The 25,432-nt window shown below is 42.7% G+C and overlaps 1 protein-coding gene across 1 annotated transcript in view; it reads right to left on the reverse strand.

Annotated features, from left to right (window-relative positions):
* The window catches only part of CLVS1 (clavesin 1), a 73,091-nt gene extending 53,042 nt beyond the window's left edge, over positions 1-20,049 (reverse strand). The window contains 3 exon segments of the mRNA XM_066625943.1: positions 6,635-6,809; positions 19,594-19,988; positions 19,990-20,049. Of these exon segments, the coding sequence (XP_066482040.1) occupies positions 6,635-6,809; positions 19,594-19,988; positions 19,990-20,049 (630 nt within the window).
* Between the last annotated feature and the right edge of the window lie 5,383 nt (positions 20,050-25,432).

Raw genomic sequence — 25,432 nt, forward strand, 5'->3', positions numbered from 1 at the left:
GTCAATGGGCAATTTTCACAATGGAGAGAGGTGAAAAGCGGTGTGCCCCAAGGATCTGTCCTGGTACCGGTGCTTTTCAACCTCTTCATAAATGACCTGGAGACAGGGTTGAGCAATGAGGTTACAAAGTTTGCAGACGACACCAAACTTTTCCGAGTAGTGAAGACCAGAAGTGATTGAGAGGAGCGCCAGAAGGATCTCTCCAGACTGGCAGAATGGGCAACAAAATGGCAGATGCGCTTCAATGTCAGTAAGTGTAAAGTCATGCACATTGGGACAAAAAATCAAAACTTTAGATATAGGCTGATGGGTTCTGAGCTGTCTGTGACAGATCAGGAGAGAGATCTTGGGGTGGTGATGGACAGGTCGATGAAAGTGTCGACCCAATGTGCAGCGGCAGTGAAGAAGGCCAATTCTATGCTTGGGATCATTAGGAAGGGTATTGAGAACAAAACGGCTAATATTATAATGCCGTTGTACAAATCTATGGTAAGGCCACACCTGGAGTATTATGTCCAGTTCTGGTCACCGCATCTCAAAAAAGACATAGTGGAAATGGAAAAAGTGCAAAAGAGAGCGACTAAGATGATTACAGGGCTGGGGCACCTTCCTTATGAGGAAAGGCTACGGCATTTGGGCCTCTTCAGCCTAGAAAAGAGACGCCTGAGGGGGGACATGATTGAGACATATAAAATTATGCAGGGGATGGACAGAGTGGATAGGGAGATGCTCTTTACACTCTCACATAACACCAGAACCAGGGGACATCCACTCAAATTGGGTGTTGGGAGAGTTAGAACAGACAAGAGAAAATATTTCTTTACTCAGCGTGTGTTTGGTCTGTGGAACTCCTTGCCACAGGATGTGGTGACGGCATCTGGCCTGGACGCCTTTAAAAGGGGATTGGACAAGTTTCTGGAGGAAAAATCCATTACGGGGTACAAGCCATGATGTGTATGCGCAACCTCCTGATTTTAGAAATGGGCTATGTCAGAAGGCCAGATGCAAGGGAGGGCACCAGGGTCTCTTGTTATCTGGTGTGCTCCCTGGGGCATTTGGTGGGCCGCTGTGAGATACAGGAAGCTGGACTGGATGGGCCTATGGTCTGATCCAGTGCGGCTGTTCTTATGTTGTTATGTTAACCTTCATCCCTGTGTACCGAGTTGTTCTTGAGTTGCTTATCAGCCTTGCAACAAAACCATGGCCTGTATTGTGACCAAGGTCTGGAGAACTGCAGGCTCACATGCTCCCCCTTCCTTATCCTCTTATTTACTTTGCTCATGCAGATAGAACTCCTGGTTGTTTTTTTAAAGCTATGGCACTGCAGGACATATGAAGTTAGGAACTATGGTTTAATTCTGGCTTCCAAACCAGAATGTGAAACAAAAATGTGTAAGTTGCCTTCATATTCTGGTTCAAAAGCAGAATTATACTATGATTACATGTTGCACCAGCCACTAAGCCGTGGTTTAAAGAAACCAGGATGTTGACATCACAGTTCTGCAGCAGAGTGAAGCAGGTAAGGGGCAGGGGGAGCTTGTGATGTTAATGCTTGCACTGTTTATGGTGAGGCTTCCTGACCACAAGAACAGTACACTAGAAGAGCGGTGCTCAAACTGTGGGTCCAGGACCCACCAGTGGGTCGTGACCCAGTTTTTCTTGGTTCGCAAATCTGGCAAGGGATATTAAATTATGTGCATTAAAGGTTAAACAAGCTGCTACTTTGGGGAGACCATGCTGCGCAAATTACCATTAATGCCCTTGGCAGTTATAAATTGGGCAGCAGCCTCTAGGACTTCTAAAAAGTTTGATAACCACTGGAAGAAGATGATGAACGGTTCTTAATGGGGAATTTATGAGTTATAATTTCAAAATTATAATTTTTATGTATATTTTTTGACATTATCTTCAACATGCTGCCTGTTGTGGCAGTTGTATAAAGAAAATCTCTTTGAAGGTGACAAACATTTAGAAACATGATTTTAAGAAAAAGACTTAGAATGAGAATGTGACAGATACAGCGATAAACTAAGCGAAACAGCCTGTCTTCCTGGGCCTTTGGCAAAGCCAACAAGCAAACATTTCTTTCAAGTACTGTTACCTGACGGGAAGCTTATGAATATTTACTAGAGTGCTATAAAGAACATTTATATATGCTGAACAAGTTATAAATGGCATTAACCAATCTGCTTCATGATGTTTTGGTCTTTAATGGATGCATTCAAATGACTGCTAGTTTGAATTGCACGTGTGGGGAGGAAAGGAACGTTATCTTTGAAGTTTGTCTGAAACAAACTGTTTTCAGCTGTATGCAGTCATGAGAAAGTATGTATATATTAATTACATTTTAATCCTCCTTTTTGGCATGGATGAGGATCCAGTCAAATATGGAGTAAGCAAATTATACCTGAGATTCAATACTACAATGTATAAAGAGAGTTTTGTGTCTAAAAATTAGAATTGGAGTTTGGAGGGTATAGTATAATCATTAAGAAATACCTTGCAAAGCCACCCAAGTTATATTTCGTTGTTCTTTGTATGCCACAATCTCTCTTTATTATCCTTCAGTTCAGAGACCTTATGAATCTCATTAACATTAATAAAGGCATTTTAAAAAGCATTCATGAAGCCATTTATAATGGAAAGGAAGCGTTTGATTTTATATCATCACTGCATTGATTTGGAGTACAGGTATTAATTTGGGTCTTATAGCAGCCAACTATTTATTATTTTACGTTAACTGATCGCTTGCATTTAGTTACTGCACAATTGTAACTGCACACTCCTTCCTTCTCCCCAGCCCCTGGTTTTCATATATGGTTTGGGAGAGAATCCTTTAAATAATAATGAAGAGCAAAATGTGAAAGATGATGGGGCATGGAGATTGCACACTACATTAGCCATGCAAGTGGATGCCCAAGGGTAGTTGGGCCTGCTCCCATGGAAAAAAGGGGGGAAAAGGAATTCTGTGAATGACCATTATGGCCATCCCTAAATTAGTTAGAGTCCAATGAGAGAATTGCAATCAGCCAGCACAGAACAAAAATTTAAGCAGAGGCAAATAGTAGTGGCAAATAGCAGTAGCAGAGGAAAATAGCAGTAGCCGAACAGAGGCTTGGCAGATCATGTGGGCTGGTGAATCCACCTGAGTAGGTTCAGAGAGGGTCAAAATAAGGTGGAATGGCATGTTCAATATTCTGTATATAATCCGTCTTCCAAGACAGACTGTTCCACTGCTGAACATTTCATAGCATCAGGAGGTTCTTCCTAACACTTAACCCATTTCTTTTGGTCCTATCTTCTGGAGAAACGGAGAACAAATCTGCTTCAACTTACACATAAAAGCCCCTCAGGTATTTATAGATATGTATCATGTGACCTCTTAACCATCTTTTCCTCAACTCAATCTGTGTGCCCCCCCCCCCACATCCCTGCCTGAAACCTTTCCCGAACCATCGTCTCTGCCACCTTACCTGGGCCAACAGAATCTCTGGGCAAGTCTGGCACACACAGAGAGCTGCTGGCCATTTTGACCAGCAGTTCTGTTGCATGCAACCAAGGTGTGACACTTGTACTGACACGGGGACATTTATGGCAATGGTTTGATAGATGCACTACTGCAAATGGCTCATAGGATTGGGCCACAAGTCTCCTGCTTGATCTTTTCTTGCCCTTCTTACCATCTAGACTCAATGAAATGGCAGATAGGCAACTGACATAGAGCTTCTCCTGCAGCAAGCAAAATGTGTTCCTATTGTTCTATTTTATATACCAAGAAAGATCCTCAGTCACTTTTTCAAGGGTCTGTTTGACAGCTCAGAGAACACTCCACTCTGCATTGTATCACAACAGCTGCTGGAAACAGATGGCTTGTGTGTTTGGGGAATATGTCAAGCCAACCTTGTTTCAGTTAGTACCAAAATGCTCTCCATTACAACTTTAGTTATGTAGTTACCCTGCATATGGCTGTTCAGTGGAACTGACTTCAGAAATACGTCCAATAATCCTGAGTTAAGAGCAAACATTTCAAAATACAGGTCCAGCCTTGTTATACATGGATTTTTTATACATGTATTTGACTCAACACAAATGGCCCCTGCAAATGAGAAGGAATGTGCTGATCCCTGGAGGAGGGGAAAAATGCTCCCCTTTAAAATCACAGTTTAAAAGACTGCTTTTTACTGTTGCAGAGAGACAGTCATGCAAGTGATTACAGGTATAACCTAATTATCCCCAGATTTTTCTGTCTCAAAGCTGATGAGCACTTTAAATTAAAGGAAAACAGTTGTTTAATAATGCCAGAGAGTGCAGCTGATAATCCATCAATCATTCTCTCTGCAGGCTTCACTCCTCCCTTCCCCCTGAGCAGGTGAAAGAAGGCTAAATGGCAGTGATTATCACCTTCTCAGTTCATTCCCCCTTGCTGGGGCACCTGGTGAAGGGAGGGATTGCTGTCTCCTAGTGAAGCCTAAGGTCCTGGAGAGAGACTGATTGCCTCTGTGTGCATTACAAAGGTCAGCAAGGCTGTTTTTAAATCACCAGAGCAAAGAGACTTTGTTTTTTAAATTGATTTTCTATAGTGTGTTTTTTGCCATCCACATGAGTCCTTGGGACAGGACCCTTGCGAATAACAAGACTCAACCTGTAGTATTCATTTTTCAAATGAGCACACAAATGTATTTTTACTGAATCTGTGCACATAGAAGGCTTGTTAGGCATACTTTATGTGCCTGCTAAGAAATTTTAAACAATATACTTAACTGAGAGCCAGGATAGTACAGTAGTTCTAATGCTGGACTTAGACCTGAAAGATCCAGGTTCCAATCTCTGCTCAGGTACAAAGCTTTCTGGGTGACCTTGGGCCAGTCACTCTCTCTCAGTCTCACCTACCTCACAGGGTTGTTGTGAGGATAAAAGGAGAGAAGGAACCATGTACCTGAGCTCCTCAGAGGAAGTGCAGCATAAAGATGTGCAAAATAAATAAGTAAATAAATACTTTCAAAAAACTAAAATAGTTGTTCTATCTCTAACAATATCTATAATGACTATGATAATAAGAGGTCACCGTAGTAGTGCAGTTCTAGATGTCACATGAATATATAAAGCTACCTTATAGTGAGTTATGGCACAATCCCATGTTACCACTGCACCAGTGGACCAACTGCTCCAGAGGCACAGGCCATTGCAAATGTTCTGTAAAGCGCATTGCAATAGCACATCAGTTAGTAGCACTGGCAAGAAGGCCTGCATCATTTTGCCAGTGCTAGCAAAGGGAGCAGCACATGCCGGGCACAGTAAGTTCCCACCAGGCAGCACATAAGGGGAGAAGGGCAGGGGGAGGATGAGCAGATCAGGCCTGGGACGGAACAAGATCAGCGGCTTCGGCACACATTGTATCCTATCTCCCTCCCCAGGCACAGACCCAGAGCAAGGAAGCCAGCAATTTAGCAGACACATGTCCAGGTTGCCCCATTGCAGCTACTGGAGCTCTCCCTGTGGCAAGGGGATTTTGCTGATTTTCAGAAGTCCAAAGCCAACTGAAAGGCCTTCAGTGGTACCAATTCCAAGTAATTGCCTATTATAAGATGAAAGCTGCTTAACTAAACAAATAAGGAGTCTTTGCTAATTCAGTGTCTGAAATCAAGGGGAGGTAGGCATCTGAATTTAACCCTTTAATTTCCTGTTTTATGCTATCATCCAGCCATCTACACACACACTCAAGCAAGTGTAAGCAATCACACCACTGTATGGTATATTCATGGTGGGATGACTTATGTGGAAAGAATTGATTTAGAGTTTAGACACCAAAAGTAACTCTGTGCATTATATATGGGTACTTTTGGTTGATCCTGCTGTGCTACATTTGTAGGCAGACACTTACTCCCATTTCTGAGTAGTTTCTGTGCTCTCTGGAACCTGCAATGCATAAATGCTCTAAACAGCAGTGAAATCTAGTGTTTGTACACATGAACAGCAGCTAGCTTTTTATGATTGATCAATGGGGCTGCTCATTAACTGTGTATACCTATGCGTGGGAGTCTTCAATTGCACAATGAAAAACATCACACATGCAACACATTCATGCACACGTCAAAAGTGGAGCCTATATTAGTGACCAGAAATTCACTGCAAACCACACTACTATTCCCAACATGCTAGGAAAGCCAGCTTTAAAATCAGCTGGTGTGGCTACATTGTTAGCTGCTCTGATTTTAATTAACATTAAAAAAAACACACACACAAAAACCATTGACCTTTTGGTAAAACTGATGTAAATGATCCAGGTTCAGACATGTCTCTATTTATCCACCCACATATACAAAGACCCTGCATGTGTATAGCATGTGCTTTAGACAGATGTTGCAAGTTTTAAATCCCCAGGAAATCTCAAATGGATTATATCTCAAATCTCCAAACATTATTCTTAATTGCTGTTATAAGTACTATATGCCTGTACAGTAGGAATGTTCTACCATTTAATTAGATAAAAAGTTAAACTTTTGAACTGCTGATTACGCTGCATGGTTTTATTCTTCTTGATTTGTTTCTTTCTGCATGCTGAAAAACAGTATTCATCTGACAATCAGTAAACTAAAAGTATTTGGGGTATCACATGCATGTTTAACCCACATACCTGTAAGCCTTCAATGGCCAGTTTGAGGATAGAGGGTGTTAGTTTGGAGGCTTGCTTGAAAGAGAAATTACTCCAGTCTATAATTAGAATGAAGCCATTTATCTGAAGTTCCTGATCTTCAATGAGAACTTCTAACGACAACAGAATAGCGCGTAAAATGTCTATGAAAGAATTCCTAGGGATGGAATAAAAAAGAGAGGGAAAGGACTATAGTTATCTACAAATCACAAGAAATGCAATGATGCCATAGGTTTTTGTTTTCTGGTAAAGGTTATCTGAAACAGCAAATATTTCAAAAAATTTCATAGGAACATTTCAGAAAAGTCATTTTACGTTATTTGAATGACATGGGCTCATTGAAGAAGAAAATGAATATGTCAGTAAACCTCTGGGTTTTTGTTTCATCAGCTGCAGCAGTAATTTTGTTCAGCTGTATTTACAGAATATCTGTAAGTAAAATAGGTTTTCAAAGTATAAATTGAATGGCTTTTCAAACTTTTGTATTCAGGCCACAATAAATACATTACAGCCCAAACCTATCCTGCGCTGGAACAAGCAGGCCACCTGGTCTGCGCTGTATCCAGCTCAGGGTTGGGGAAGGCTGCCGCGCAACCCAGGGCAAGGGGAATTGATTCCTTTTACCCTGGGTAATGCAGCAGCGGCCTGAATGGGCTACTTGAATCAGTGCCATCTAAACAGGTGGCGCAGTTCCGAGCAGCCTGGCACTAGGCTGGGACACCCGGGAAGGGGGTTAGGATCTGACCTACTAAGCAGAGTGCTGCAAATTATTGCATGTGAGTAGCACTAAGGGTGAAGTGCTTACCAACTTTCTAGCACTGGCATAGCTGTGTCAGTGGGGTATGTGCTTCATCCTGCAGTTGGGGCTGCAGTCATGGAGGCCTCCTCAAGGTAAGGTAATATTTGTTCCCTTACCTTGGGATTGCATTGCCTTTATGTCAGTGCTGGAAAGTGGGTTAGGATTGTGGCCTTAATTTTTTAAGTCCCTCAAGTCTCTATTAATGCTTTGTAGCAACAGTTGTTGCAACAAAGCAGGAGTAAATTTCACCCCATTGAGTGCTCAATGGGGCTTTGCTCCAGGAAGTATGCACAGGATTGTAATTGCCCACTTTTTGAAACTAGAACTACTGTATATAGACATGGAGACAAATCGATCAATTAACTTTTCCTGATCTTCACAAGTTGTATGCTTCATTTTCTAGAATTGTTGTTGCTTTGACTTTGGTCACAACCATGATTAAAAAAATATTAACTGTGACTTCAAAAGGAAACTCTCCTAGCATTAAATCTACTGGCAGATTCACAAGAGGCAGTAAAATCAGTGCTGTTAATGGTAAATTTGAAACATTGTGGTTATTCATTCAAAGAATTTTAACCTATCATTCCATTTATACATTGAGTGACAACTGTGACAGACTTTGAATGAAGCATTTAAAAAAAATTAGTATTATTTCTTGAAACCAGAAAGTACTAAGGACAAGTCAAAGAAGACATTCAAAATAATACAGAGTGGAAGTTTTAAACCAAGACCTGTCGTAAAACTAATAGAATGAGAGACCTTCATTAGAAGAAGATGGATGTGATACCAAGCTCTTCTCTAAATGATCACAAGTTGCAGGGCAGTCTTTTGCTACAGAGGAGTTTTATTGTGTCTTTTGTAGGAGGTTGACTATTTAAAAATGGATCAATAGTGTATATGGGAATTAAGCATGCACATATATAGGTAGTGCTAAGAACATCAGAATTACCCTGCTTGATGAGATCGAAAGTCTGTCTGCTCCAGTATCCTGTTTTCAATAGTGACTGACCAGATGTCTCAGTGAAGCCCCCAAGTGGAATGTGAAGACATCAGCCCTCCTTGTTGCTTTTCCCCAGCATCACATATCCAGAGTTGCTCTGGTACTCAGACTATGGAGCTTAAACTATCATGACAAATAGCCAGCCACTGATAGCCACTGACATGTGAATTTATCTAATAACCCATGGTAAAATCATCTAAGACCTCAACAAGTGGCCATGAACAGCACACTCAGATATTTCTCCGTTCCCACTCCTTCCACACCATTCATAATTTTAAATGCTTTTTCCATATCACTCCATATCACACCTTTTTCAGATCTAAAAAATTCTCAAATGCTTTAGTTACTCCATCTGGATAAGACGTTCCCACCCTTTGATAATTTCGGACAATCATTTCTGCATCTTTCCCAGGATCTAGAACAGAACCCTTTTCGAGAATCAGTGCCCAGAAATGAATGCAATACTGTGTATTCCAAATGCAGCCATGCTATAGATACATACATTCTGACACTGGCTAATGAAGCTTCAAGATCATCACTAATAATCCCCAATTTGCCTTTTCAGCAGCCTCTGGGCTGCATTTTCATGAATCTCATCTTTCCAAACAACATCATCTCCCCAATAGACAGTGAACTTTTGCCAGCAACTCTTGCTGCAATCCTATAGACTTACTTGGGGATAAATTTCATTCAACTCAATGGGACTCACTTCTGAGAAGGCATACCTAGGATTGCACTACCAGCAAGCTTTAGCATCATGTCTAATGTTTGAATAATTTCCTTTCTTTTTCTTTTCTTCAACTAGCAACAACAGTGCTAGATGTGGAAATCAGTTTTTGGGTAATCTTCCCACTTTCAAACAATATGATGTTTCTGAGAGGACAATGAGAATCAAGGAAACTGCAATCCACTATGTGTAAGATGCCACTATATCTACAAGTAGTTCCCAAACTGGTGGGGTCATGACCCACGAGGGGAACCAGAAAAGGGCCATCCTCCTGTAAGGGAAATAGCCCGGCAATCTGCAGCAATGCAATCACTATGATCGTGTTACTGCTGGAAAGGGAGGGTTTTTTCACTTACATGGGGGTTGCTCTCCGGAGGGTTTGGGGAGCCTGAAAGTTCCACTTTCTGTTTTGGGACAATAAACTGGAAGTGGGTTTCTTCCCCCTTTCTACAACATTTTCAAGCCTCAGGGAGGGCTGCAGTGGGGGTTGCAGGCTCCCCAGACCTTTTGGAGAGCCATAGCAAACCCCAGGTAGGTGAAATTCCCCCTCCCTACCTGGCAGCAGTGCGATTGTAGTTGCTGCCCACCCACCATGCAAAGAATTACAGGGTTCCCAAAGTCCAAGTAAGTCTCTGGGAACACCTGTCCTAGACTTTTCTAGACTTCCTAGAATGGATATTTTGTGGTCCATGTGTAATGTAGCATTGGATACTTTCAGGATCAGGGGACTACAGGTTGCCTGCCACTGATCTAGAGTCAAGAAACATTTATCCAGTGGTTCCCAATTTTTTGGGAAGCCCTTGTAGCTGCTGCCTAATTTATAAATGCCAAGAGGTGTGGCTATAATGATGATTGGGCAGCAGTTCTCTCCACCCCACCCCCCAGCAGCTTGTTTAACTCTTGATGCACATAGTCTAATTTGCCCTACCAGTTTTGCAACTCAACAATAATTGGATCATGACCCACTGGTGGGTCCCAGACCCAACATTTGGGAACTGCTGTATTTATCAATCTGTGAAATCTAGACTTGAACCCAAGTTTCAGTTTTCAGTAGGAATAAAAGGCACTCTTTTTCACCAAAGTTAGTATGATTGCCTGTGGAATATGATTGAGCTCATAATAGTTGAGAATTAATACTGGCCAAGAGCCAGATTCCCTACAGCAGAGATGTTATCAAGAGTGACACCTATAGTAGCACTATGTGGATTCAGCATGGGAGCTACTTAACTGTTGCAAAAAGGAGGGCAGTGCTCAGACAGGTGAATAAAAGAGGCAGGATGGCCAAACAGGTACAGGAAAAAAAATGTATTACAAGACTGTATGAAATACTCTTGAAAGCCCACTGCTTTTCAGCAAATAGCCTTCTTCCGGGTACTTTCTTTCTAAACTGAGCGCTACATTCATCCTAGTAGAGAACAAAAAAGTACATTAATGAAATGCACAGATGTTGTATAGCACTCAGGGAGAATTTACAAATGAATTACAGCCCAATCCTGTGGACTGAAAGCACTGACATGCTTTTTAAGTTCTACATCTTCATTCTGGCATCTTTCACAAATTCAAAAAAGCAGACTGGCAGTGCAGTCTTGTGCATGTCTACTCTGAAGCTGGTCCTACTGACTTTAATGGGACCAGCAGGCAGCCCAATCCTAACTAAATCCCTGCACAGCGGTGCAGCAGCACCAGTGCAGGCTACGCTGCACCCCATGCGGGATTTTCAGCTTCTGACAGGTTCCTTGGGGTAAGGGGGCATTTATCCCCATGACTGGAGATAAGCCCCTGCAGCCAAAACAAATCAATTTGGACCTTCGCCAGTGATATTGCTGACACAAGTTCATGTTGATCCGTGCAGGCCTGGGAAGGGGGCCAGGTTTCGGTGTGCACGGCCACTGCTGAACCCACTCCCCCCCTGCACCCGATTTGCTCACCCTTGCACATCTCTTCCCAGTTCTGCCCACCCTTTTCAATCCCTCCCCACCTCAATCCAACCCATGCACCAGGTTTACCTGCACCAGCAGGCCTTCGGCACTCCACCGGCGCATATAAGAAAGCCCTGGCCTTCTTGTTGACGTGCCAGCAATCTGCACTGCTGGCAAAGTGCTTTATGGCACTTCGTGGCAGATACTACTTTGGCACTACATGTGTTCTGGCAGTGCAGGCCTTGGGAATGGTTGGGCTATTACTCCCTGGTAAATATATATTAGAATTCAGCCTTAAACTTGATGGAATTTAATTCTTACAACCCAGTCAATAGAACAAATGGTAGTGTGAGTGAATGAGGCCAAGTTCCACGAAAGCTAAGAAGAAGGAAAATGCGTCGTGAAGAATGGTATCAAAATAATACCAATTTCCCTGAAGTCACTTAGAACAAGGGCATATGTGGTACTCATGATAAGAAACTTGAAAGGAAGTGAGGTGCTTCAGTCGATCCTGATGAAGTGTCACTTGCCCTCAAATGAGAAAGGACCTTCCCTCAGTTTAATTTATTATATTAAGATCAGCCCTACTTTTCTCAAATATGCTAGTTCAGAACCTGCTAATATCAACAGACCTTGAACTTACATATATAAGATCCCTGGTGAGCAAAATACAGCCTGCAGTAAATTGGTAGGTTTCAACAACAGCGTGCTTTTCTTTAGCATCTAGTTTATTTAGCAAAAGCCTTCTGAGTGCGTCACTGTGAGGCTGGCAGTTTTGTAACTGGGACAAAATAAATTGGTCTCTTCAGTATATGTGCAAGGAAGAATATAAAGCATAACCTCTAGTAACCTTCAATCTGAGTCAGAGGGAGGAAGCAAGTCAAATTCAGCAGCTCAACTACCTGTGGAACCTGAATTCCTTGAATGGCCTTTTAAACAGGTAGGAGGAATCTGATGCCCATCAAATTATGTTTTAAACAATATTTGTCCTAAGCCACCAAACTATTCTAAAGGTTAGTAAATTGAAGCACTGAGTGTAATGTATTGGTTTATAACATTTATGCTGCTTCTCATAAAACTAAGCCCAAAGTGGCTGGCACTAAATATAAATTAGCAATAATATAAACAAGACAAAAAGAAGAGTCACAGTCCTTTCCTACCCTGGCAAGGCCCAGAGCATGCAGTGGCACTGGCACAGCCTCCAAGCAGCAACTGAGAGGTAAGTAAGTAAAGGTTTTACTTACCTCTCTATCATTTTACTCCGCTGCTGCCTGGTCCCCACTAGGCTTACTAGGATCTGAGCTAGGCCTTTGGCTGATGCAAATCAGAATGGGTCCAAGGGGTATACTGAGCCCAGGGTAGGAGCATAGGATATGCGACTGATATTCATCCAAACTCATCCTCAGCATGCCCCAGACCAGTTCAAACCCAGCTCAAATCTACCCCAGAATGCCCCCTCTACCAACTTACCTGCTCTGGCAGGGGTTCCAGAGGTTGTTGGGGTATGTATGCAGCCACTAGCCGATTGCCCCAGCTCACACACCATTGCAGTGACTGCCACACCAGTGGTACAGGCTTTGAGCTGACAGAACTCAAGTTCTGTCAGTGCAAGGCCTGGACAGGATTGGGCCATAAGAGACAAACATAAACCACATGATACAAACATGAAAATTCAAAGAACTAAACAGCAGCAAAATTCAGGTATCAGAGAGGGAGCCCCTTAGCCAATCCTAAGCTTCCCTGCGCCCAGAGGAACAGCAGCACCAAAATAGCGACCGCTGTATTCCGGGAGTGCCAGGAAGCAACCATAGGTCTCCTCAGTTTTGTCCCCCTCCCCCAAGGAAAGCCCCAAGTCCCACAAAGAGAACCTCTGAAGCCTGACATGGAAGATAGGATCTGGAGGAGAAGGCCTCTGCCAGGTCCACTATCCTCCCGGGCCAGTTCCTCCTCCTGCTCTGGAACGCCTCCCCTGTACCAAAAGCCTGCATCACCACCCGGAGCTCTTACTTTCCTCTGGGCAGCATCCATCTGGTGTTGAGCTCAGCATCAACTGGCACTGGCTCGGCGCTAGCACACCTTCCTCTGAGGGTGCTTCATAGCACGTTTACGACACCTAGCACTGGAGCGCAGCACTAGCACTATGGCCCTTTAGGATTGGACCGTAAGATTTGGTATATAGAACAGATATAGAATATGGCATCTTAAGTTTATAGTCATGAGTGAGAAAGTTAGTCATGGCTAATGGCCCAGTTCTAACTCACTGTGTGGCAATGTAGCAGTGCTGGTGCTGCATCCACTGCATGCCCCAGGGGAGTTTTGGCTGCTGGACATTAGTCCCCTTGCCCCAGGGTAAGCCTCAGCAGCCACTATGGATCAACCTGAATATGCCAGTTCTATAGCTGACACAAGTCCACGTTGATCCACGTAGGCCTATCAGGCCCAGGAAGGGGGTTTAGATTTGGTGTGTACCACGGAAGTCAAATTCAACCCCTCTCAGGCCCAATGAGATCAGTCTAGAAGAGTTTTTTTGATAGGGTTTTTTTCTCATCTAAGAAGCCAGGATGGCTTCCCTGGCCCTCCTCATGACTGTTGAAGGCATTAAAAAGTCACATCCGGTTTTGCCTCTAGGAGGCATTCTGAAGCCCGCAGAGGCTGCAGGCAGATGTGCACAGCCTCTACAGTCTTCACAACAGCTCCAAACATTACTGGAGCAAGGCTTCGGTCATGTTCCAAACTCAGGTAGGCTCCAAAAAACACAGATTTCGTTATCTGTAGTTTTCAGTATCTGCGGGGATCAGGGAAAGGATCCCTTATGGATATAGAGGCACCACTATATAGAGAATATAGTGGCTTCGGGGCCCAATCCTATCCACTCTTTCAGTGTTGGTGCAGCTGTGTCATGGGGTGTGCACTGTATCCTGTGGAGGGACAGTCACAGAGGACTCCTCAAAGAAAGAGAACATTTGTTTCCTTATCTCAAGGCTGCCTTGAGGTAAGGAAACAAATGTTCTCTTTCCTTGAGAAAGCTGCATCGGTTCTGGAAAATTGGATAGGATTGGGCCCTTCCTTCTTCACAACATTCCGATTCACACAAACAGTCAACCTATTCACATCCTTTGTGGAGGCTCAGGTTGAAGTCCCAATACCATGATACCATCACACTATGCTCATCCAAGCACAGCAAGGCAAGGACTACATCGGTCCCACCCACCCACTGCCAACATCTCTGTCTTTATCATGCAGTGTTCCTTCCCTAAAACAGGAGTTGTTTCCTCACACTCTGCACATGGGGGTGCTAATTTATGGGAAATTCTACAGTCAATGAATGAGGGGAGATAGGCTGGACTGCACAGATCCCAGCAGAATGTGGCCACAGTGATAACACAAAATGGTATTTGTTTCTGACGACAGTTTAGACCAGTGATTTTCAACCTTTTTTTGTCTTGTGGCACACTGACAAGGTGCTAAAATTGTCAAGGCACACCATCAGTTTTTTGACAATTGATAAGGCACACCATGCTAGTGGTGGGGGGCTCACATCCCCCAGTGGCTCTACTAATAAACGACCCTCCCCAAACTCTCGCAGCACACCTGCAGACCATTCACGGCACACTGGTTGAAAAGGGCTTACATCTCTCTTCACCAATCATGAAGCTTCATGGTAGACAGATGAAGCCTTCCTGGTTTCCCCTTGGTCAGAGTCCTAGGAGTAACACTCTCTTCCTGGCAAGTAAGCCTACCTGGAGTACATGACAGAATCACCATTTTTGTTTTTAAGGAATAAACATATGACAGAGAGAGACATACTATCTTTTCCATATCTTTGAACTATCTATGGCATTCTCAAATTGTCACAAATTTACCTTATGGCAGCTTCCCAACGGTAAGGAATTAATAGGTATCAAAGTAAAATTGATCTGGGATTGCTGTAGGTAGCATCAAATGGATAGCATCAAAATGACATCTCAAAATCCAGAAGGCTCTTTTGGAAGTTTTCTTTTACATTAGAATTTTCTCCTTTCCTTCCATTGTAGAGTTAATTACTATTACAGTTGGCCTGCATCTTAGGTGTAACTGAATTGTGCATATCTAAGCATATACACTCAATCCCCCCAAGAGAAAAGAATAGTAATTTACAACCCAATCCTAAGCTCCCTGGTGCTGCAGGCGACAGCGATGCCAATATGGCTGCCGCTGTATCTTGTGGGACCAGGGAGGCTGCCGAAGGTCTCCTTGGGGGAAGGGGACATTTGTCCCCTCACTCCAAGTAAAGCCCATGCCTCCGCAATAGGGCTACTCAAGTCTGTGCCAGTTAAATTGCTGGCACAGATTTTAGAAGCTCTGTGTCGTGCTTTTATGTAAATGATTGATTAAGTTTATTAATTAATATCTCACTTTATCTCCCAAGTGAGCATTCAATGCTGCTTCCAAGTCCAACACAGAGTATAGGATTTGGCAGAGGTTTCACCCCCTTCTCAGACTGGTCCCACCTCCCATTCTCAGATAGAGACATCCCAGATAAATTGCTACCTCCAAACTATTGTGTTGCATAACCTGTACCTGCCCCTCCTCCCAAAAAACTCTGGCAGAACCTCTTATTACTGGCTGCAGCAGTGACATGAGATTGCCAGGAGACCCAAGGAACCACTGCCCAGGCCCCTCACCTACAGACGTGAGCATCTACCAGAGGTACTCGCATCAGGGCTTCTAGGCAATGCTCCCGTTGGCTATTATGGAGGACAGGAGGAGTGACTGCTGCCTGCTGCTAGTAAATTGGGGTTATGGCACCCAATACACCATGGGGACCCAGTGCTGGTCTTTGCCCCAGGCCTCCAGCAACCTGGGGCTGGCACTATTGGACCTAATACCATAAAAGCTAGGGAAAAAGTCTAATCTAGTTTTTATGTAATCCATGGCCTCTTTTTAAAATGGCATTATAATAAGGTGACAGCTGCCAGCCCACGTTGAAGTGATTCCTGAAACAATGCTCTAATTTTCCACCACCTCCACATTTTTCCAATTCCCCCTTTTTTCTTATTCTCTCCACACACACATTAACATGTGTGCCCCACAGCCCTGCCACCTCTACTTCGCCTGCCTGTTTAAAGAAGCAGTATTGTGGGCAAGGAGAACACGGCACCTCCAAAGCATCCTGTTTCCCCTTTGCCCTTAGCTGCCCTGCCTGCTTCTTCCTACCCAATCACTTCTCAAAATAAACAGGTTGGGCAGGGCATGCGGGGACAGGAAGAGGACAGGTCCCCGAATGTTCTGCCCAGCCTGTTTTATTAAGAAATAGCTGGATGGAGACAAGCAGGCAGCAAGTCCAAAGGTAAAGGGGTGAGGGTCACGCTACCTCCTTCTTTTATGTCCCCAGACAGGCAAGGAAGATGAGGGATGCCAAGTAATCCTGTTTAAATTGCTCTTCCGGAAGGGAGCTGTCAAAACCAGATTTGCCACCGCACCCTGCCTCTTTTTTCCTTCAAGACCATTGCTGTTCTTGCAATAGGAGAGGAGGTGGGCTGCCACTGCTTTGATCCTGCTCTCACTCACTCCTAGCAAGCAAGTGTTGCAAGGGCACTGCAAAGCAGCTAGGTGGGCAGTAAGCTGGGAGTGGCAGCAAGCAGGTGCAGGGGACAGAACACCCTTCCTGTGTTCACTGCATCCTCTGCCCTGCCACTGGAAGCAGCCACTTCAGTCCACCTCATGGCTTGGCTGGCCCTGGCAGCTCCATTGGATTTGATGAATGGTATTTGATCCTGTTATAACCATACGACTCAGAAGCTTGTGTACTTTTGTGGGAGAACTGTGTGTGAGCTTGTCAACAGAGATTAAGATTTGACTCTTCACATACCACGTCAGTCTTGAAAATTGGAACTTTAACCACCACGAAGTAGGAATATTCTATTTCATGATGGGCCTGGTCTGTCTGATCTCTGCCCTTTCCCCCCCAAAAAAGAAAATCCTCAGGAAATTTGGAGAACTGAAAGTCACTATGTGATACTAACAAGAAATCGTTTTACATCCTCTACTCTTACAACAAAAGTGACCATTTGAGTTTTCCCTGGTTTATCTTTGAAGTGATTCACTGATCCATTTATTACTGCTCAGCAGCTTCTACAACAAGTATAGAAAAGCAAATAACCACCTTGGATAGGGATTGCTGGCACACTGGCCTGAGCTATATTCTAGAGCAGGGCTCTCCAAACTTTTCAGTATGAGGGCCACATCGTATATTTTAGACATTTTCACAGGCTGAAAAAAAATCAGTTTTATTTATGAGTGAATGAAATTTAAATGAATGAATAAGTTTTACTTGGATCTTTTTTGTAATCAGCATGATATGATTCAGTACAGAAGAGAAATGTGACAATTTCAAACAAACAATGCTGTGCTGAAACTGAGAAATGATATATAATGAGTAAAAATGTCAAACATTAGCAAATGCTCTGACAAAACAAGTTGCTGTAGGCCAAATAAAATATTGTGGCAGGCCGAATGTGGGCCCTGGGCCATAGTTTGGAGGTTCCTGTTCTAGAGCCAGGTATTCTATAAACATGTTACATACTGCAATCCTTACAGTCTACTCAGAAGTAAGTTCAATGGGACTTACTCCCAGGTAAGCGTATAGGATTGCAGCCTCAGTGTCAGGAATACATAGTGCTCTGCTTCTAGGTTATGTAGGTAAATCTTCCAAGTATCTGGTTATGATGAATCTTTATGCCAATGCAGTTTTACCCTTCACTCCTTTCTGCCACTCTATTTTGTTGGGAGCCCAAACTACTTGTTATATTAATAACATGATTGATCATGATGTGCTTAGGGTTTTTTGTTTTTTTTAAATTGGTGTTACATAGCAGCAAGTAACAGCCATGAGTGATGTGGTGTGGATTGGGACCATGGCTAGATTAAATCCCTCCTCCTCCATCATGTTCCCAAACCAAATTGGACCCTCTAAAACTCTAACTCAGGAAAAAAAAAACCCAAAAACTATGCACTGTATTTCAGGATCAAGCAAGCTATTAACAAAATGTAGTTTGACTTTCTGTGGGGTTCTTCTTGCCACTGCTCTTTGGCAGGATGGAGCAGGGTGTGGGCATCTGCATGCCTAGGTGTGCCTATGCTACCCTATGTTGCCCTAGCCATTGGAAGTGATACAAAAGCCAGGTGGGGACATCTGTCTTCAAGGACCAACAACAACTGTCACAGACTTGGTCAATGAATCATACAATCAGGAGAGGACAGCAGCTGTCAGTCTTGTATGTTCCCTCTAATTACCTTGTTCTTTTTATTCCGTCTCTTATTACTAAACCTTTTCATTACAGCTAACTGTGACCCATAAAGCAGGACAAGAAGAGTGCCAAATCCTGAATCATACAGCTGAATCAAACCCATTATCTTGTGGTTCTGAGACTATCCAGTCTTTTCTTCACATGCCAGTGAATCAGCTATTATTCTGTTTAAATCTCTTTTACTCTCCACCCACAAAAAGGTTATTAATTCCATAGGCTGAAAAAATGTAATTGTTTTAACTCAAGCGTAATTGCTCTGAACTAATGGTTTCAATCTGTCACATATAACTTCTGTGCTAATGCCACAGACAAGTAGTCTTGGCACTTTCTATCCACTAGTAAAACGCAGTCTTAAAAAGTGGAACATGCCATTTTGCAAAACACTGCCATTTATTGTACCTTGTATTAGCCCCTTATTAGCTTACCTTATTAGTACCTTGTATTAGTAATGGCAACTCTTTCTGGAGAAGTTCATTTGATTGGCCATGCATTGTTTTGTATTTTAAAAAAAACAGCAACACAAACCCCAGAGATTATCGCTGACATGTATGGAAATAATCAGCATCTAAAAATAGACCTCAAATTAGAACCTGAAAAGAAGCATTTTTGGCAAGGCTGTCACTTGGACTTAATCACTATCTTTACAGTGGTTTTTCTTGCAAGATCACATAGCAGTAATATTTGCCCTTTAAAGCCAGCTCTCTGTATACTTTCAAGCAGAGCAGTGAAGTCTCTGACGTTTACAACTTTTGGGTTAATAAAGCAGAATTTATGGGCACCAGCTGGTATGAAAAGATTGGTTGTGAGCAAAGAAAAATTTCCCCTGGGCTCTTCAGGTTATTCCATTTAGATAATAGAGCTCACACAGTCACATGGCCTCTACCAGTGTAGTTCAACAAGGTTTGTTCAGTCTAGTTTTCATTACAGTACTTGTGACCACAATTATAAAATCTTTTATTCTGATATTAATGCTAATAGGCATTACTGCATACTTCCTGCAGATACTTTGCTTGAAGCATGCTACAAGCATGCATCTGAGACACCAATGAAGTAAATTTTTCATGCACACATTAGTCAAATACTTTGGAGAAGTCAACTCAGGATTTGAATATAATCTTAACAAAGGAAATGTACCGGCAAAAAAAAAGTTATTAACAACCATTCATATGCTGTGTATAAAAAAGATAAGTACACTATCTACATTTACCTACTCTGATCCCAGTTGGCTGCAAAAAGCAAAAGTATCTTCCGACCATAGTGATCACGGTTTTCCAGAACTCCAGGGAATCCGTCAATCAGAGCCCGTTTAATCCCCGGATCATCTGCTTTGAAATTTTTGAACATATCCAGGTTCAGCTGGCGGTACTGGAAGTATTGAGCCAGTAATCTGAAGGCATCTGTTTGGTGAAACTTTCTGGCTCGGAGGAATCTCAAGATGAAGGCATCATCTGTACGTAAAAACCCAATGTCGGGCCTTGTGATGATCATGTCCCTGACTTGTTGGATATCCTGGTGCAAAACATCAGGGTTTTCGCTGAGTTCCAGGCGGGCTTTCTCTATAGTCTCTGGACTGAGTCCAGCATGTAAATGGGTCATCTCTGCACAAGTCTTTCTTCCAAATTTTTAACTTCAGATATATGATTATAAGAAGCACTGGTCCCATTCAACTAAAAAGTGTAATCCATTCAGATGCTTTTACCTCTCAAATTGTACTGAAAAATATAATTGGCTGGTGTTTTTCTTATCCATGCAAGGTGGTCTCACAGTCAGTTCATATTCATCGAAACCTATTGAATCACTCGTATCATCCACTGAAAAACATATAAGCACCACAGATTATGTGTATGTAAACACAGTTTCAATGAGCACAGTTGCCAAGCATTGTTTTAAATTGTTACTGGCTGCAGATCTGATTAAAAATTTTAAAGACTAACAACTCAACACTTTTAGAATTGGTAGTTACTCCACTGCTATCATTATATAGCTTGCATGCATAATATAAAAGTATTATGAACACAGCTTGATGAATTTATAATTGAACAGAGCCTCTAGCATGCTGAAATTGCACATATTTAACATTACATTACAATTCCTTATTTAATTATAATGTGGATAATAACGAAGACATTGAGAGTGCCATCAACTCATGATAGATGAATGCTAGTCCCTCTGAGAAAAGTCCTTATTGCAGTAGCATAGCTGAGGGGGAACAAAGCAGTAAGTACTGCAGGCGTCACAAAGTGCCATGTAAGCAGCCCCTTCCCACTCTTCATCAGAGCCATTCCAGGCAGCAATCGCAACACGCAGGAGACACTATTTGATTTGACGAGCACCTGCATTTTGCCATCGCTGCCTGGAATGGCTTCAGAAACAAGTGGGAGGGGCTGCTTATACAGCATGTTTCTGTGCCTGCAGTACTTACTGTTTTGGCCTCTCTCTAGCTACGCTCTTGCCTTATTGCATCAAACTAAAGAAGCAATGCTACAAACGATGCCCGTTTCTTGTGTAGCAGCTGAAACATCATTCCAAATGAAACCATCATACCTGATTAACCACCCAGTGCAAGTTGAGAAGAACCACTAGTTGAAAACACAGTCAGTAACATATTAGTCATGCTTTTTTTGTATAATTCTTATGGGAGTTCTCATGAAAAATATAAGTAGGCTATATGTGAACCTAGAGCTTGTACACATTCCTTGCACAAGCATCGTGGCACGTTTGGTTAGTGATACTACTTTGTCCACAACCACTCTTGCAAGGGAGCTCTTAGAACCACTGTGCTGCAATGGCTACATTGTTGGAACTTCAGGTTGAAACCCAGCTGCAAAACCTTTTTAACCTAAGATCATGGGAGGCTTTGGAACAGTCACTGATGGTTTTTTGTTTTTTTTATAAGATTAATGAATGCCTAACAGTGATATTTCTGGTGATCACAGCATACAATCATAGTCTACAATGCCCTGTGTTATCTTTTCTCCATTGTTAATCATTTAATTTGAGCACATTAGGGTACATCTACATGGCAGCAATTTTCCAAATTAGATGCATGCAATCAATCTGTTCTGATCATCATAATCAACAGAACCACATTTGCTTGAGTCCACGGCACATTTGAAGAAATGAACCGCACTCTGTTCTGATCATCGCAATCAACAGAAGCACATTTGCTTGAGTCCAGGGCATATTTGAAGAAATGAACCGCACTAAGACTAGCATGAGTTGTAAGCTGCCTCAAGTGCTCCTTTCTGGAGGGGAAAGGTGGGATATAAATTCTACTTTAAAAATAAATAAATAAATAAATAAATAAATAAATAAATAATACATGCCATACAAACTTTTCTTGCAGGTCTCTTCAAAACAACAGTCATGAAAGGAGTTTTGCCATTTTTAAGTGAAAAAAGCACTGTAATTCTGCAAAGGAGTTGGTGGGGTGAGACAGCAGCAGACCTCCCCAACCCCCTGCCTGGGGCAAAGGTCTGCAATGGTGTCCCCCCACAGGCTACCGCCACCACCACCCCCGCACAGAAATCCACCCTCCCTACTCGCCTGAGGCTCACGGAGCCTCATGCAACCTCCACCTGCGTCAGAGAAAATGCTGTGAGGTTCCCCGACACTTTGTGCTTCCGGAAAACCGGAAGCACAGTTTCCGGCCCTGTCGGGAGCCTCAGAGAAGCTTCCACTGGGTCCTAGCGCCTCACGCCTGGGGCTTTTGCTCCATCGGACCTTATGGTAGGACCGCAAATGGGATGAGGAAAGAGCATGTACATGTGATATTCATTGTTGGCAATGTCAACTATCAGATCAGTATATGTACTGATGCATGAGGGCTTTTATGGAAAAGTTAGTCTCACTTGGATAACATTTATTTCTAGATAAATAAACTGCCATACAATACCCCGGTTCAGAGTTACAGTTTCTGTGAAATATCTCACATTACATGTACACTCCATTGTAACTATACTAAACTATACCAAAATGTTTTAGAAAGAAATCACTCTATTGTATTTGACACAGTGGTGTATCATTCATTCTCACAAGCCTTCTTTCATACTAACATCCAGCTTTGCAGCAATATGTTGGCAGACAGAATGATCAATAAGCTTTGAGCAGCAGCACTGTTTCCTAAAAGCTAGGAGAGTGTCACTGACTATTATTGCTCCACTGAGATATTCTTACACCATGGCTGATAACTTGCCTGCCATGGTGATATCATTCATGAAAATGTCCACATGCCCACTAGGCCTGAAGCCTTGCACTCCCTTTCCTCTCCATCAACTCCTTCCTGGTCTGTTGATGGTATTAGCATGGAGGCCCATGCAGTTCTTGGCACGGACAGACCTTTCCCATCTCAAGCACAGGAGATGAAGACTTTGGTTTAGAGGATTCTGAGTTCTTTAGCTGCCAGGCCCCAGGGCTTGTTTCTGGGTCCAGTACTGGTGCTTCTCATCCAGTTTGCTCCTCCTCAATGGAATCAAATTCCAAACTGCTGCTTGGAGCAGAGATCATGACCGTGGTTTGCTTTGGGGAATGGAAAGCTTGAGCATGGCTCCAGTATTGGCATCAACCTGGCCTTTTACATGGAATCTGAGTTTGGGGCGTGTGTTCTTTTACTAAATGAGGGTAGAGACCGAGCTATAGATATGAGAGGCACACACTGACTTCTCATTGTCATGCATACATACTAAGGGAAGGAGAAGATTAGCCATGCTTTGTTATGCCCTGTGAATATTCCTTTGTAACTGCATTGTATCTGCACAGCACTTGTGAATCTCATCAATCCTTATTCATTTTAAAATAGCAGTTTAATGCCTTTGATAGCAATGCTTATTAACTGAAGACCTATAGTTGTAGGATATGATTTATAGAACATCCAAGGGCACAATCCTAACCAGGTCTACTCAGAAGTAAATCTTATTGTGTTCAATGGGTCTTACTCCCAGGAAAGTGAGGTTAGGATTGCAGCCTAATTTTGTTAAGATTAAAACTACACAGCTAACATTCCATTTTTATTCTTTCATGCAAGCGTGTTGGTTATTTTGTCAGTGTTGGAATGCAATGGAACAGTGTTTCTCAAACTGTGGGTCAGGACCCACTAGGTGGGTCACAAGCCAATTTCAGGTGGGTCCCCATTCATTTCAATATTTTATTTTTAATATATTAGACTTGATGTTACCATAGCATGTGATTGCATTTGGGGAAATGTTACAGATCTGTACTTTTAACTGGCTACTACGTTTATGCTTTTAACAATGATAGTCAATGGGACTTACTCCTGGGTAAGTGTGGGTAGGATTGCAGTCTGGGATTGTTAAAAAATTTCCTGTTTGATGTCACTTCTGGTCATGACATCACTTTTGGTGGGTCCTAACAGATTCTCATTCTAATGAGTGGGTCCCAGTGCTAAATGTTTGAGAACCACTGCAATAGAAAACCAGTAAGTATAGTTAATATATTTTAATAGGACAGTCAATCAATAAAGGCTCCAATCCTATCAGGCCTTGCACTGCCAGAATTTGCATTCCAGCAGCACAGGGACCTTTATACTGTCATGAAAGCCGAGCCACTATTGTTCTTCAGGGCCTCTGCCGCAAAAGGCAAAAGGCAGGGCACACGTGGCTGTAGCACCCAGAGGTTCTGCAGGTGCTTGTAAGTTGGCAGTGGGGGGGGGGTGTCATGGGTGGGGAGGGTGAGGATGAAGGGAGTTTGGGGGCAGGGAGAGGGAGGGCAGGAGTAGAGCTCTGCAACACCAGCATACGCCAGGTTCATATCCCCTCTTTATGAACCTGCCCCACCCCTTTGGACTATATAGCTGACATAGGTCTGATGAGATCAAGAGACCTACACAGAGGTAAGTAGAAAATATTTTTATTACACCTGGCAGGTCTCCTGATTGTGTCCACCAACCATTGGATGCAGCACATGCTCCATCTGTGCAGCTGCATCATCAGTAATAATGGGGGATAGGATTGTGATTAATCCATGTTAACAGTCCGATCAATTGATTAAGTTCCAGTCAACTGACTTATTACCAAAACTGCAGATAGGTACATTTTTGAGATACTGAATGAAGTGCAAGTTAGGTTTTGTCTAGGGACAGATTAGAGGGACTGCAAGACAAGAGCTTCTAAGGGCGCAATCCTGACCAACTTTCCAGCACTGACCTAACCACAATGCAGCTCCAAGGTAAGGTAACAAACATGTCTTTACCTTAAGGAGGCCCCCTTGACTGCCTCCCCACTTCAAGATGCCGTGCACGCCACATCCGCACAGCAAAGTCAGTTCTGGAAAGTTGGTCAGGATTGCGCCCTAAAAGTCTATCAGGTGCAATAGCCTCCATCAGCTTTTGTGAGTCTGGCAAGCCCTTAACTAAAGAAGAACTGAGAAGGTCACATTCTCAGCACCTGGGGAAGGGAAGCTTCTGTGTCTTCCTCCCTGAAAGATCAGACTAAAGCAGTGATGGCTAACCTATGACATGCCATGACATTTTGGGTGATACACCAGTGTTCACCAGCACCTGATAATACCTAAGTTTTATTTATGTTTCATTTTTGTAATTTTTAAATGTTTCTTTATATAATACAAGCACTACACATGATTGGACTGCATTTTTTAAAAATAAATAAATAAATATGTAAAGAATTGCTTCTATTTTGTTGGACGGGAGGTGTGATGCGACAGCAGAGTCAAGTTAGGCATTTTCTGACTTTTTGACAAAAGCCCAAAAGGTTTGCCATCACTGGTCTAGAGTCTTAGGCCAATGTGACAGGTTAATGAAACACTGCAATGAAAGCTCTCAAGTATCTGTTGTGTTGAGTCAGAAAAATCAAAATGCAAAAAAAATTGTCCTTAATTCTCAGTCCCACCAAAAATTTGCCCTTAATAATTAGTGGTTTCCCTCAGTTAATTAACTACAGCTGTCAATTGTCAGAGCCAATTTCTTATGCTAGAACACTGTGAACACTGCTAGAACACTTAAAATAACACCTGTGTCCATAAAAAGGCCAGATTCAGGTTTTTAGAGATACAGATGGGACCTCTGTATCCAC

Source organism: Tiliqua scincoides, chromosome 4 (assembly GCF_035046505.1).
Source record: "Tiliqua scincoides isolate rTilSci1 chromosome 4, rTilSci1.hap2, whole genome shotgun sequence".
Taxonomy (NCBI): domain Eukaryota; kingdom Metazoa; phylum Chordata; class Lepidosauria; order Squamata; family Scincidae; genus Tiliqua; species Tiliqua scincoides.